General features: G+C 41.4%; 1 protein-coding gene across 16 annotated transcripts in view; it reads right to left on the bottom strand.

The window, feature by feature from the left end:
• Positions 1–447: 447 nt before the first annotated feature.
• Positions 448–16,298, bottom strand: part of ENAH (ENAH actin regulator) — a 168,902-nt gene continuing 153,051 nt past the window's right edge. For 11 of the 16 annotated variants that reach the window (XM_081124242.1, XM_081124254.1, XM_081124253.1 and 8 more), the window contains 9 exons: positions 15,833–16,134; positions 14,715–14,860; positions 14,532–14,589; positions 13,771–13,819; positions 13,228–13,294; positions 10,399–10,461; positions 7,215–7,293; positions 4,537–4,594; positions 1,828–3,993 (listed from right to left, as the gene is read on the bottom strand). In XM_081124242.1, coding sequence (XP_080980368.1) covers positions 3,956–3,993; positions 4,537–4,594; positions 7,215–7,293; positions 10,399–10,461; positions 13,228–13,294; positions 13,771–13,819; positions 14,532–14,589; positions 14,715–14,860; positions 15,833–16,134 — 860 coding nt within the window. In that variant the 3' untranslated portion in view covers positions 1,828–3,955. Of the gene's footprint in view, positions 3,994–4,536; positions 4,595–7,214; positions 7,294–10,398; positions 10,462–13,227; positions 13,295–13,770; positions 13,820–14,531; positions 14,590–14,714; positions 14,861–15,832; positions 16,135–16,298 lie in introns of all 16 variants that reach the window. The other 5 variants (XM_081124240.1, XM_081124245.1, XM_081124248.1 and 2 more) reach the window with 1 other exon arrangement.

Consider the following 16,298-nt stretch of genomic DNA (forward strand, 5'->3'; position numbering starts at 1 on the left):
TGGTGGCTACAGAAAGGAGCTCCAGATCCCGTCGCGTAATCTTTGTCAACTGTGCTTCACGGAGCAACACTACTTAGCATTTAAAGGCTAGTTCTTCACAATGGCACTGAAAACATACACACATTTAGGAGACACAGAGCTGCAGCAAGGCAACTGTAAAAGGTTACCGTCTGTTACTTAATCCACCCTTGAAAGGAAAGCGACTTTCAGTTTGCAGACAAACATGCTGGTTTCTAGAGGAAGGAGGCAAGAACCTGAGACAGGACAGAAAAACAACTCGGGTGACATTTTTGGAAGCGTGGACTGTGTGAGGGCTGCAGATATCACCAGAGGACAGGAACACTCGGTCCATGAGAAGTGGAGAGGGTGGTGGAGGGGAAAACGGGGGCCGGCTGAAAGAAGACAGACGGATGTCGTATTTCTAATGAAGACAATGGAATTTTTCAATGGAACTCAAAACTAATACTTTATAGGAGGCCAGGTAAAAAGCACTGCTGCTTACAGGTTTCCAGAAATTGGCATTATGTATAAACACTACAGATACACAGGTTTTACTCTATATTTAAGACTCAGTACTTGATAAGGCCCTTTACCACACAATGTCCTTTGCCCTGCAAACTACATAAAGAAAAACTTTTAACTGCATAAATGAGTTTAAGCATCTACGGTGTAGGACAAACATGGGGTAAAATTAAACATTTATCATTCTCCTGACCGTGAGAGTAAGGGCACTGTGTGGAGCGGGGCCGTGATAAAGTAAGAACAAACAGGGAACAGCCAACAGTTAATAATTTCAAACAAAAAGCAGATACATTACACACATTCCCTTTGTCCACCCTCCTTAGTATTTACGACTTTTATGAACTCTTTCAAGAATAGTGACGTGATATGTAAACCTTAAGTAGTGAAGTCATGGACTTTAAAAAAAGTGATTTCCCACATTCGACAGAACTTATGTTAGAACCGACAGATAACTTTAGAAGGTGATCTTAAGTGTCACAGACACGCAACAGGTACATACCGCAGTTTTATTTCAATCGCACAAACGAAAAGTTAGCGTGTAGGAAATTTCAATGGAACAGGACGGTAGAAACACAGGGAACCGCAACCTCTGAGGAGGAGGGACACCTAGAGCGTGGGGCCTCGACATTCATTAGCGTTTCATCTTCAGTTCGGATTGACACTTGACGCTTGCGAATTTCGAAAACAAACCTGGGAATCGGGGTGACTTGTTTTGAAGAGATTTCAGCACCAGCACTAAGATGTGTACATTCAGTTGGTTTGCAGTTGACGTGTTAGCCACTTACAGAGTGTATAGTACAGATTTGTCACAGGTCAGATCACAGTGTTGAGGAAAGAACTACCTCCCCGCGATGAGAAAGGATCCCCGAAACCGCTTAAGACATCCAACGTACGAGAGCTGGAAAACCACCGTAATAACGTGGATCCAACGCAGTGCGGGCGAGGGAAAACAACGTAAGCTTCCGCTTCCCACTTTGATCACTGAAATCTCTAACAAGGACGGTCGCGTGGGACAGTGGATGTGCACAGAAATTCAAACGCGGTGGGAAGGACACGGTTAGCCATCTGGGAAAATGCAAGATGTTGGAAACTATAGCATGGTTCAACACTGGTTCTTTTTGTCGTTTTACACAAACATCACGTTAATATTAGACCAAGGCACAAAACGTTTAGTGCATAAACCAGTTTCTTTTTAAGATCTAGCATTTTTTTTAAAATTTTTGTGTGTGTAGTCTATCTTACTTTGGACCGCTCGTACCCAGAGTCCTCTACCCTACTACAGACTATTCAACTTAACCAACAAAATCAAAAGTTACTTCTGACCAGATTTATAGGGGACATAAACATTTGTATCAGGGGTGTTTACATAACCGAAAGAACAATTATAAAGATGAAAATGCCTCCTATTTCTTTTAGAAAACAGTACTTTATAAGCTTGTTGCATCCTTAATGCTTTTACTACTACTAATTAATGTATGACAATGAACAGCTGATAGAAAAAAGAACCGTATACTTGAATTATGATAGCCCATCCATCACAGATTAACCTAAAAATGAAGTTTCTACAGAAACTGGAGCTATTTTAACAAGGAAAAACAATTCCCTCATTCAAGCCTCTCTGGCGAGACAGTGCTGCACATCAGCAGCGTTCAGAAAACTATGCTTTCGACAAGCCCTGTCTTAGGAACTAAGGGGTACGCCATCTAGAAAGCGGACGGATGGATTATTTCTCCAAAATTTGAGTAAAACTTCTGATAATCAGAGATTTCAAAGCAAATATGGCACATAACAACTCAAGCATGAATCAAGGTGGAGAGCCTAGGGATTTTCTGATTTCCTAAATTTTCAACAACAAAAAATAATCTATCATTGCAACAGGTAGGATTTCTCCCCTATTTTAATCTTACAAATTTCCAAGAAAAGGGAGTGGATTGCGTACACACGTGCGTGCGCACACAGTGGTAAGCAGAGGACCTAATTCCTTGTTCCCACTCCCCAAGTCTCACTCGATGTGTTAAAAGAAAACTGTGCAGAACTCATCGGTTTCCCCCTTCCCTAACGATTGCTGTGACCTTAACTGCTGCCACCGTCGTTAGTTCTTGCAATTCAACGTAACAGAACTCGACAGCAGCTTCACAGTCAGGAGCATGTACCCGAACACCTGTATACCTGCAGGACACCTAGGTTCTAGCAACTGCCGAATTCGGGGATCGAGCTTCCGAGTCCCACAGGAAGACAGACTCCATGTGAAGCTCAGCATCATGTTTCAGACCGTTGACGTTACCGAAAGTCCCAATACAAAGAGCTGAAGACATGATGTAAGAGGTTAAGTACTTGGTTCTGTTAACATATTTACCAATTAAAATCACAAAATAGTCCTCATTATTTTTCATGCAGGTAACCGAGGAAAAAGATAGTGCAGAAGTTAACTTTAAATAAAAAATTATTCCTCCCCTTCCTCCCACTCCCCTAATATGCTACAAAATGTTTTCCCTGGGACTAGGCCTTGGACAGGCCACTACGTTATTACTGTGACATGCATTACTGTCTGCAGTTAGAAAAGCTAATTTTGTGGTGGTTGTAATTACATTATAAAAATGTCCACATGCATAAGTCTAAAAAAGGTTGAAAACCTACAGGAAATCTACAATATAGTGTTTTACATTTGACCACTGGTTTGTGTTATGTAGGAGTCCTAGATTTGGTAAAGCATCGTAACAATTTAGGAAGGCATCTAAATCTTTAAATTCTGGACGCGTTTTATGTCTTAATCTACAAAATTGCAGGAAGGCTAACTCGAGAGAGGCTTCCTATCATTCTAAAATTCCTCAAGCTGGACAAGTCATTTCTTTAGGACACTTTCTGATAAATCCCACCCTCTGGAAAGCACAGAGCAATTCCGTCCGCTCCACAGCCGACGGTCTTACCCTCCACGGGGCTCACCTCAATATTCACGGAACAATATGATAGGAAGACGAACCTGAGAGGAACATTTACAATACGAAAGCACGACCTGCGGAACTCTTCATCAGCACGCTCTGAAAAGAACTTCTTAAGCCTTTCTCTTTATTTTAGCAACGGGCTATGGAAAATGTGAGATTCTGTCTTGACGCGAAAATAGTTCAATGCACGGTGATCTCGCCTGCCGGGCCTCGTGTTTTCTGCCTTAACCACGTTACAGGAACGCTGCACGGCTCTTCCATCCTGTTGAAAAGGTCAGAGGAAAGCAGCAAACTGGGAGGGAAATAGCTTATCGCCAGAGTAATGATGTCTGAAGGCTTTCAGAGCAGGCTGGTTTCTCCCTCCTTCCGACGGTCTCCATCTTCTCACGGCTCGCAAAATGCAGGGGTTCGCTGTTGTCAACAGTTGCTGTTTGTAGGTGTGTGTTCTTCTTTCTCCAGATTAAAGTCCCATCTCTCCTTAGTTTGTTTCTCTATGCGCTATTTGACTTGCTCAGTTCCTGCCTGATCGCTGAGTAGGAAAAGGAAAGTATTCGAAAATGAACATCGTAAGGTAAAATAAACGAGTGACTCAATCTTGAGACATTCTAATGACTGTGTTCGAATTCACAGTAATAAAGAAACACACTGATCCTGCATGTTTCATGGCACAGATCCTTGAATTTGCTTCCTACAAACGACCATTAATTTCCATATATGTATATTTATTTAGTCTCTCTCTTTTGTATACCAAGTGAAAACACTTATTCTGTAGGCTCAAAAACAAGAGGGCAGTGCTATGGGATGAACAGAGGTAACCTAGAGAAAGTCGGTTCACCCCCATTTTCTAGCAATTACTGAAACTTAGGAATCCTGTTTAATCCCTATTTTTACTCCATTATATGAAGGAGAGAGAGCTCCTCCCACAGGCCAAGCAAAGAACAGGACACTATGGAAAAGTGATGGTTTTATGCCCTCAAGTATTAATAAACTGGCGATTTCTTTATTTGCATTTTCTTTAAAACGCGCTATTCTTAAACATCACTCTAGAATACCACCAGGTTTGCTTACTCACCATCAATGAGCTCTTCTTTTAGCTTTGTTAATTCTTTTCTCATTTCATCTAAAATGTCCTAAAATATGAGAGAAAAGCATCAGGGATACAGAAAATAAATTACTGCCCAAAAGATTCTTGCTCACATAAAACCTTAAGAACGTATGAAACACGACGCGTGGCTTTTGCTTCCAGAGTCACGAGCTACGTGTTGGGAGACGAGCCTTGGTAAACTTTGTTTTAACGGTTTTCCTTTCCCAATCTTTGCTTATTCCGGCCTATCAAGATATGAAACAGAACGCTTTCTAAAACCAAAATAATTCCTCCGCCATCCAGTGGAAGGTCTGATTCCGATCATCTCTAGAAAAGGTAAGAGCTCTGGTTTCGGGCTAGTCTTCGGGGAGCAGTCGGGGGTGAGGCCCATGACGCAGAGGAGGCAGACAGCAAAGCGGACAGTCGGTCAGCTCTTGGCAAACCCGTGCTCTGCTCTGGACTAGGGGGACTGCTTGGGAACCATCGCAGCTGTCAGACTGTGCTTCCAGGAACCTCGGGGTCCCCGGAGGGCCCTCAGGGGCTGCCTCATGCGGAGACGAAGGTGGGTGGGACCCACCGAGGAAACTGAGGCACAGAAACTATTAGATGAACTAACAGGTAGCCTTCTTCAAATCAACTTAATCGGTACTAAAATCATATCTATCCTCTCCGCCACTCTTCAGCTGGCCATGGACTTACCGTAAAGTGTATGCAAGTGCCCTATTTTCAGATGTTTCAAGGAAACAAAGGTGTGTTTAGCACACAGGACAACCAGCACTTTGTCAATCGCCACGCGCCTCCTTTCCCAACTGCACAACTCAATCCACCTCCCAAAAGGCTCTGCAGGACAAAAGCTAGACGTACCTGAAATTCCTGTTAGGCTTTCTCTCTTCAAGCCCCAGTTAACTTCCATTTGAACCCAGATTAGTACCATACTATTGGTCCCTTTCTGAGCCCCACTCACACGTTTGCTGGCATTTAAAAGATGAGTGACAGCCTGGCCGGGCGTGGCTCAGCGGTTGAGCATCGACCTGGGATCCAGGAGATCGGGGTTCGATTCCTGGTCAGGGCACAGGCCCGGGTTGCGGGCTCGATCAATGACTCTCTCATCATTGATGTTTCTATCTCTCTCTCTCCCTCTCCTTTCCTCTCTCTGAAATCAATAAAGATATAAAAAAAATAAAAATATAAAAAAATATAAAAATTTAAAATAAGAGATGAGTGACAGAGTGGGGAATGGGGCCGGAAGGAACATGTGGGTTCTAATCCTGACTCAACTACTACTCAGCTGTGGGACCGAGGAAACTGAGCCGCTCTGAACCTCGGGTGTGCAGAATCTCAGTACGAACGTGACACGACACAACTGCTAGGAGGAGCCGAGACGCCGCCGGGCTGGGAACCTAGCGCATGCCTGCCACGAGGTCAATACACCCTACGCCAGCGATGGGCACCATCGTTACTTTCCGAGGGGACCCCGCAGGGCAGGGCAAAGAGACCAATGTCACACGTTCCATTACAGGCCCCTCCGCGCTCAGGTCTGCGAAACAAAGTCACTTCACGAAGACGCACTGCCTGCCACACTGACTCTTTTTAACGCTACCAATGTTTAAGAAAACATTTTACGCCTTCCAGGAATGAAACATTTTACATCTTCTGGGAATAAAACATTTTAAGCGCCATGATTTCATCATCTATCACTCCCCCCTTGGAAAACAAAGGTATTAAAACTACTGCATATGAATCCAAAATATGGACAGTAACCTCTTTAAAAAATAAAGCTGAGATGCCTGTTCACATTGTTCGGTTACCTGTGTGTTCCACCTAACGTGGGCGTGTGTTCACAATCCACTGTTAAACAGTCTCGCAAGTGTGACTGATTCCTTCATAGCTGCAGAGCGCTCCTTCGTGTTACATATTTACACACTTATTTTCTTAGCATAAACTCTTAGAAGTGTATAAATCGCTGCGTTCAAAGGTAAGACCTTTATTTATTTATTTTTTAAAATCCTCCCCCGAGGATATTTTCTCCACTGCTTTTTCAGAGAAGAGTAGAAGGGGGAGAGAGCGCGAAACATCGATGCGAGACACACCGACTGGCCGCCTCCTGCACCCGCCCCGACAGGGCCGAGGATGGAGCCTGCAACCGAGGTACATGCCCTTGGCTGAACTCGAACCTGGGACCCTTTGGTCTATCGGCCGATGCTCTAACCACTCAACAAAACCGGCTAGGGCAGTAAGACCTTTATTTTTAAGGCTTTTACTTTCTCAAACTGTTTCCTAGAAAGCAGAAGTACACAAAAAAGTGCCCATTTTCCTCACATTCTCACTAAAACCAGGTTTGCTGGGTCCATTTTTGCCAATATAAGTGAAAAGTGGGAGGCCCTTCCCCCTCTTAAACAGCAGTAAGTGGGCACATATATTTAAAGTATATACTAACTATACCATTAGGCCACTGCCCGGCCCCTCCACCGCGCTGAATCTTTATGGAAACCCACCGAACCGAAGCATGAGGGTCTGAAAAAATAGTATCGCACTAAGGCCACTGTTTAAAAATATCTTAACTCTACATGCTTTTCAAGTACATTCCCCATCTGTCAAACACATGCCCGCGAGACTTTTTTAAAAAGCAGCGCGTGAAGTCAAGGCCAGCGGAGGCCGGCGCCCACCTGCTTCAGTCGGTCGTAGTCTAGGCCCTCCGTCTGGACTCCGTTGGCACTGGGCTGCGATGAGGGTGCGGATTTTGGTCTGTGCAAATGAAAGACCCAGGACAGGTAAACGCCAGTTCGGATGCTTAACGAGGTCACAAAGAATTGTAAATTTACCAACCCGACACCAGATTTCAGTACATTTCTCGAAACACATGGTGTTAAAAAGTTAATTGTCAAAGTTGTAGGGCTGATTAGAACATAACACAGAAAATGTTTCGCACTGTTCTCAGAATTTTCAGTTATTTGTAAAGAAATTAGAAGAAGGTGCTAAGAGGATGAGACTCCAGTTGAGAGGAGAAGACAACGCGTTATCTAGGCGCAAGGCGGGTCACCAGGGCACATGTGACATGTTGATCAGGACGGAGACGTAGAGGCCCATATGACACAATCCTGTGTGCGCCTTCCTTTGAAACTGTCCATTGTCTACTAAATAGCTGACAAACCAGTGGAAGGGAAAATATAAAAACAAGTATTTTACTCTCATATGAATCAATTTACAAATTCTACACCTTGGCTTGTGAAAAAACATTTTACTAAGCACCACTTCTTTGTATATTTTTAATTCCATTTCAAGCATCAAAATAAATTTTAAAACGTTGGGGAAATGATTATTAAGTTAAAATTATATTGATGTGGCTATTTCCCAATGAAGTTTTTATGGAGAAGGCATCTGAATGGTGTGTTCTGGCTAATCACTTCTATAAATTTATTGTTATGTTTCGAGGGTGTTTTTTTTTTGTTTTTTTTTAAAAGGGAAATGCCAGATAGACGCTGACTGTCAATGATTGGACTTTCAAAAGTTTAACTTCTATTAAAATTTTCACATGACAAAATAAAGTCTTTGGGATTAGGTATATTGTAAGCAAAAGTTTCAGATTCAAATAAGTCAGTCATGGCTCCCTCTCCAATTCTGGCAATGAGAGAAAATCCCAAGTGGAAAAGCCGGACATTTAACTGGGTCCTTCTCTGTCTGCTGGTTTAGTACCTTAGGTGGCTGTTCTTTAAGGGCCACAAGTCAGTGCAGAGTAAAACCATCAGTCAAAAGTCATGTATTTTCAGTTTTGCAGAGAATCAACGTTAAGCCATCTGAACCTAGACTCAATAGGTGTAACAACTTTTACAAAGCTACAACTGCATGACTCTTACAAGGCACATTACACCTCAAACCCATACGCGTTGTTTGTGAAGATGAAATACTGAGATAATTTGCTTTAACATCAAACATACGATCGTTGAAAAGGTTGTTGTAAAGCAAGTCAACCAATTTTATTTTATCAGATATCTTCATACGCTTATATGAAGAAGGAAAATAGTAACTTTCAGAAAACGCCCCTAAATAAGCACCGAGGCAGGCACTGCGGGGGGAGATTCATATGACGTACTTCTTTCCTCTTGTGAGGATACACTTTTTTACTCTGCTGAGGCGACTACTTGATGCCACAGTCCCTTCAGATGTACTGAGTTCCACGATGTGCAAGTCACGGTGCTGTGTGTAGAGTCTGGTCTGATAAAATATTCTTAAAGGTCAACACACTGTGCATTTCATTCACCCACGTTACTCAGTCCCGCTCTCCGGAATGAGATCACTTCACTACTCTGCTTTCCTTTTACTTTGCATGTGAAAGTAGGACAACCAGCTAAGTATTTTCTCCTAAGTTCTATAAAGAATACCCTTAAGTCCACGTGAATAACTGCAGTCTGCTACTGAATCGGAAGCATGCTATGAACACACCCGTATCTGCTAAACAATGCAATAAATTACTGTTGTTATATAATAAACAATGGTGGAAACATGCAATTTTTAAAAAACTGGATTCATGCTAACATGCAACCCATCACCGCCACCGCCACCACCACGATAGTTAACTAAAGGGGGGAACTTTTCATACTGAAGGAAAGAAGTAATCACCACTTTGTAAAACTGGTTTATCAACAGCATTGTCCCAGGAGGCTTATGTGTGAAAGCAGCAAGGTAACTGAGAAGGCTTACTCACAACAGAAAATCTCACTGTTAAATGCTATTTTTCTACCTACTAGCAAATTTCCTAAATAAGTCTTTTGGTCTTAAAAATAAAATCACCTCCAAAAAAGCAGGAAAAAAAAATTTCACTATTTTAATATAATCATTTTAGGCAGATGCAACTGGCTGACAAAATAAACTTATCAATGGCATGAAAATAATTTTAGCCAGTAACAATTTGGCCGAGTCTGGTTACAGAACTCCTTTCTCACCCCACAAACGACCCTCCATATACTCCTCAGAGTTCATGTGCCCAGCAGACTGGATGTGCGTTTTTAAATATAGACACATATAATAATATGGGTAGATCTCAGTTATTTCTAATCTATGGGTTTTCACCGTAACTGATAACAAAATATAAGGATTTCTCGGAGGTTTTTATTACCTTATAATGAGAGTGTTGCCTCTAGATACCTACCTGTAACTATACAATATCCAAGTCCCTGTTTTGTCAAATTAATTCTCCATATAGCTTAAGCATTTGAGGATTTTTTTTTAATTGCCTTTTTTTTTTTTTTTTTAATGAAAGAAATACATGGGTCACATCTTAAGTTTTCTTAATTAAAAAAGGGGGTAATAGAACTCATCCTAGAAAACAAATAATATGTTCAGGATATCAGGTGTTAGGCTGTTAAAGATACTCAATATGCAACAAAGTACCTAGAAAACAGAGATTTTCCTCAAAGAATAACTTATCCACAATTGTGGTTGTAATACTGTCCTGTGTTCTAGTATCACAGTATAGGATCTTGCATGCCACTTTTTAAAAGCCTTGTCCCATACTTATAGAGAGAACAGTCTTTAAAAGAAAATGCAAAAGCTACAAACAGCCTAGATATATGTGGCCCTCAGATTCCCATTCTAGTATTTTGGATATTTTTACCATTTGTATTTATCCTAATCTAACTATAAAGCGATGGCAGGGAAAGGAATACCATTAATTTTTCTAATTTAAATCTCTTAGAATTTTTTTTTTTAAGTGCTCTAAATAAAGCTAAACATGAAAGATTGAATCTTCCTAAATATCTCCCTTGTGGTGATTACCGATCCATGTAGAAAAAGCTCAGCCCTACCCTGAACATCATTTAAAAGTCTCAAATCACAGTCACATCAGGATGATACCTGTATAATGAATCATAGGACCTGTTGTCAAAAACAATCTGATTTCTCCTTGGAGAATCCCGTCTATGAAGGGGAAAAACCATTTAAAGGGGTATACAATAGAACTTTAAAGGATAATTCTCATTATGTTATTACTTTATAGGTTGTTTTTAGTCTTAGCAAACAAAGTAAGAACTAAAGGAGACCATTAACCTAAAAGTACGTTTTTCCAACAAAAAAGAAGGTATTCGGGAGACTAATTCTAATTGTGCGAGGATACTGTTTACATCATCACATAGAATTTTTAAAAAATCATTATTTTTATAGACAGCAGACACAGTAAAATCTACAACGCAAAGATTCCACAAGTATCAAAACACAAAGACATTTCTATTTAGAGTGGATATAAAGTCTCAAATAAAAGCACAGTCAGAATTGGTGTAGGCTGAAGTATACAAAGTTAAACTCTTCTCTGGAGGCACCCAAACAACATTTTTCCACTTGAATACAAGATCTGTAAGTTCTTAATAAAGACCATAGGAAAAAAAAAATCACAAACTCCCCAACATTACACTCCAGTCTAGTTTAAAGCATTTTAACTACGACACTCTTGCTTTTACTCTACTGACATCCTCACTTAATAAACACAGCATAGCGCAGTATCTCCTGTATTATTACAGGAGAGTAACCCGTTCCACCATTGACATAATTATCACGTGGATCTTCAGATGAGAAATGAGCATTTTCATCACCATGCAAGGATGAGGCACACTTAAATAAAAACATAAAACTGGCCAATGTACTTGCTTCCAGAAGGAACAGGGGAGATAACTTAGGAAGAAAGCAACACAGTTCTTAGTCTTTTCAACATACATATTTTTTCCATTTATCCCTTCTACGCCCTCCACCCACCTTTGAAACTTATTTTTAAAATCATTTCTAGTTTAAAAGCGTTTGCAGGGAAACTTTAAGACATACATCACTCACATCAGTGGTCGGATCTAATCTATCGAAAGGTATGTGACTGGTCAGGAAATAATCGGGCCTTTCAGAATTTCTATTTTAGGACAGGAGAGGAAAACCATCTACCAGAGTCTAGACGATAGAAACCAATAGTCCGTTAATCCACATAAGAACACTTTAAATGGTGGCCTTCAGAACACTTATTAAACTTCCTTTAGAAGTCTGAAAATCTTTCAAGAAATGTTTTTTCCTTCGCTAAATGATCCCAAACACATCACGACACACACTCCATTCGGAGGCCTCTTCCATGCCCCTTCTAAGATACTCGGCCGTGAATGCGGGTTTCGCTGCAGGCAGGCTCACTACGAGTTCCCGTCACCGAGGGAGGGGTGGAGAGTAGTGGCAAAGAGGACAGAGAATTCTGTCCCGTCCCAATTTACAGCTTCAAAGGACAAAGAGCACATCACAGCTCTGCTCGCTGACAAATGCGGCCTCCTGATGCCGAGGGAGGGGAGGCGGGAGCCACCACTGGACACGCACTCAGAGGCCACATCAGGAGGCGTCTGAGACACACAAGCGGGCCATTTCCCCCTCTACTGACAAAAACATGTCCACCAAAAACGATTTCTGCATTTTCCTCTAAAATAAAATATATTCATCTTTTTAAAAGCATTCAAAAAGGCCCAGTTTCTTTGGGTGCTTAAGTAATAGTGTCCTCAGCAAACCTTGTCCACCACCAGGAAGAACCACACGAAAAACAGACGCGAATTTAGATTTGGGCTAACACAGAGCAGATTTGTGGCAATATGAGGTCTATCCTTGTATGGCTCTTTATTAGATTTCGGTAAGAGCCAAGTTTGCTCTTTATGAGGCAAAAATGAGCCAACTAATTCAGAAAGAAAAGGCAAGAAACTCTTCAGTCTCCAGGAAAACAGCTTTTGTCTCTGGGAGTCCTTTCAACTATCTTACAAACCAAAAATAAAAAAAAGTTTCATCTACGTTCAAGACCCGAAATTAAAATTTAGCTATGATGATAAAGTATGCCTAGCTCAGGAATACTGAATTTCTATGACCTGGACATATGGCCACTTGAAGAAACATGAATTAACTAGTCTTGTTTCTGGGCACTATCTTTTCTAACTTGATTAAAATTAAGACGTTTCAACTGAGAGAGCACTAAATCTTCCTACTTTACAAATTCAAAATTTCAGGGTTTATTTTGCTTTCTCATAAACATTGCAATCTTTTCCCTCCAGCTGCTTTTCAGCTTAAAACATGAGTTTCTTTCAAAAATTACATTTACAAAATACAGGATGTCACTGAGACTAATGGGAAAATGTGAATATATTATGTAACAGTATTGTTCAGCGTTAAATTTCTTGAGTGTGATAATAGTATTGAGGTTACACAGAAGAATGTCCTGGTTCTCAGGAAAAATGCAAAAGTATTAAAGTAAAGCGGCAAATACTTGCAAATCGCTTTCCAACTATTCAGAGAGGAAAATGTGTGGATGTGTAGACAAGACTTCAAACAAATGTGGCAAAATGTTAACAACTGGTGTATTTAGGTGATGGGTGTTCGCTGTGCTATTATTTCCATTTTTCTGCACTTTCAAATCTTTCAAAATAAAAAAATTGGGAGGAATAAAAGCTATCTTAAATTTCAGACAACCTGGCTGGTAATAAGCACAGGGCAGAATTTAGACGATCGCTATTAACAGTACAAAGGGGCACAGTGTTTGTCCAACAGCGGTGGGAAGACAGGTGTTTTATTTACTCCCCTGCACAATTTCAAAACTACCATCCATTTTTTCTACAATAAAAATGTAGATGTCAATTTCTTTTTAGATAAAAATGTACTATGAAACTTAGGGGGAAAAATTGATACCTGGAGATAACAGGCGATTTGCTGCCGTTCATTGTATTTGTTCTTTCCCAAGGTTTTCTTGTCGGTTCTTTAAAAATAAAGAACGTAAGTTATTAAATATCCTACATGATCCTAGAGTTATTGTAAAACAAATAATAAAATACTAAATACCATTATATAAAGTTAAGGTAGTAATATAGATAAATAAGAAAATTTTCATTTCAATTCTGAACTTTAATTAAAATCTATACGGATTCTAATTTGAACAATTTCAGACCTTAAAATGAGAGTAAGCAAGTGTGACACATTTCCCTAGGACATACTGAGAGTGTTAAATCTAAAATACCGTAATTCTATACACAGATGGGAATACGTTTCTCTAATAAAGACAGGATAATCAGAGTAAGAGCAGGACATTTTTAATTAGAATGAAACTAATTAAAGTGTGAACAGAAACTAACATTTCAGTGACCAAGCAGTCACTTGACTCACACTTGGGGAAATAGAGAGTATTACTATAGAGAGTAAGTTTATAAAGGTTAAAATATTATCTCTTGAACTTACCAGGTGTACTTGTTGAAGAGGCCTTAGTAGGTGCAGGCTCTGACTCTTCCTAAATATACAGAAACGGGTATTAACAATATCACAAACCTGTTGTAAATAGTGTTTATACGTCCGTTTCCGATATTCTTTCTGCCCTTTCCTGCTTTTTCCTTCATCGATCTTTAATTTCTTCTTCTCTTACCTGCCTAGCTCCTGCCCTCCTGCACCCCGCAGCTCCTTTCCTCATGTGTTCCCGCTGAGAACTGCACTAGCCAACGCTACCAGGACAGACGCAAGGAACAGACTCGGGGAATGACATCAGAGGAGGCCGGGCGCAGCGGGAAGGACGGTGCTATTACTTGTTAGACACCAACCCACAGACCCGGGGCGAGGGACACCGCTAATAACCACAGGCTCCGAGGGGACCCATCTGGGCGCTGCTGAGTGAGCGGGACCGCTTCATTTTACACGCAAGGAAACGGGGACCCTCAGGAGGAAAAACCAACAACAAACCAAACCAACAAAAACACCTAGTAAAAGAGCATTCGCTCATTTAATGGTAGACTCAGGCACAGAATTAAACCTCAGTAGGCCTGACCTTAGGGCTTTCCCCACCACTCCACGGCTTCAACCCGGTTTCCCAGGAATGCCACTGGGGGTGTACAAACACTACGCATCACCAGCTACTTTAGTATCGGAAGAGTGAGAAGCTTGGCAGCTTTAAGGTCCCAAGTTCAAGCCCGTCTGACACCACCTCCCGAGTGGGCTCCCCATCGACTCACATTGTTGTCCTCTTTTTGCTCTGTTTCTACTGTTGACCCCTTCTCAGCAATTCTTCTCCTAAAAAGAAAGTAAATTGGATTAAAAAAAAAAAAAAAAAAAGAAAGAAAACCACCTCTCAGTATAAAACCCCATGAAGACCCGCACCTAGGTAGGCTAAGCAAAGGCCCTCCGCGCCCGCTCACCTCCGGGCCAGCAGGGCGCTCATCTCCTCCATGAGGCCGCTGCCCCCCAGGGGAAGGGGCCCGTTCCCGCGGCCCGCGTCCGCTTTGCACGAGGCGGGGTTCACTCCGCCGGCGCTGCCCCCGCTCGGGAAAGAGGCATCCTCCATCTTAACGAAACACACACACGATAAACTCCTACATTCAACAAAGCTGTTTTTATTACAGATTATACTCAAAACAGCATAATGTCGATAAGAAACACCTATTTTTAAATCTTCTTAAGAACCAGCGGGGTGAACAGCACTGGCCTTGTATGGCAATAGGGGTTTTCTCCAAGTTCACGTCACCAATAATGGGAAAGGCTATATCCCACGTCCTTGTGTGCGATACACCACAAAGGGCTTATTACTTTGGTGGTGTAAAAAAAAAATTTTAAAAAATAAAATGTATAACCTGACCCCAAAAATGCATAACCTGCATCTAATCTTAAGGAAACATCAGATAAACCAAACTGAAGGGGGAGCTATGAAATAATGGTTTTGTAGCTGTCAAAAATGTCAGTATCGTGAAAGATTGAGGAATTGCTACAGATTAAAGCAAGTTAAACAGACACAACTACATAAAATGGGTGGCCTTGGGCTAGAAAAAAATGTGCCATAGAAGACATTGGACAACGGTTATTAAAATTTGAATAGATTTGTAGATCACAGTGTTCTACGGATAAAATTTCCTGATTTTGATAATTACACTGTGGTTATGTAGGCGAATGTCCTTGTTCTTATAAAACACACAAAGAAGTACTTAGGGAAATCGGGGCCTGGTATCTCCGATTACTCTCAATTCAGACAAAAAGAAATGTGTGCATGTATGTGTGTGTTTATGTAAAAGAAAACACACACAGAGGAAAAAGAATAAAAGAAATGTAGTAAAATGTTACTGGTGAGTCTGGGTGATGGGATCACAGAAGGTGTATTATTCTTGCAACTTTTCCATAAATTCAAATTTCCAATTTTTAGAAGTCAATGACATTATTAACAACATAGAATCCATAAAATTAGAGCACAACAGAGTCAGTATTTGAGGTACTGAGAAAGAATGAGATATACATAATAAATACAGTAATTTGGAAACGCATTTACCCGTGACACTTTCCTAAGTTTTGCTCCAGCAATTGCAGCTGCCAGTCCAGTTAAGGGGCGATTGTCTTCTGGCATGGATCCCGCAAAAAATCCAGGTGCAGGGAGGGGAGGAGCAGGAGGTGGGGGAGGAGGGGGTACCTGGTTAGGAAGGGGGGGTGGAGGAGGGGGAGGGGGAGGCCCTGAGGATGGAGGGGGAGGGGGCGGGGGCGGGGGTCCTGGGGGAAGAGGAAGTGCCCCTGAGGCCTGGGCAGGGCCTGGCGGGAGCGGAGGGGGTGGAGGTGCAGGTGGTCCCAAGACAATGCCTGAGAGAAAGAAACGTAAAACGAGACCGTCAGCAAGGGAGCTGAACAACAGTACCTCAGGCGGAACAGCAGGTAGGATGTCATGCGAAATTACATTGGTGACTCAACCAGTTGTTACATATTTATGAGTTCAATTTATTATTACGTTCAAAGTCTAGGTCAGT

This window comes from Miniopterus schreibersii (genome assembly GCF_964146895.1).
Source record: "Miniopterus schreibersii genome assembly, chromosome: 21".
NCBI lineage: Eukaryota > Metazoa > Chordata > Mammalia > Chiroptera > Miniopteridae > Miniopterus > Miniopterus schreibersii.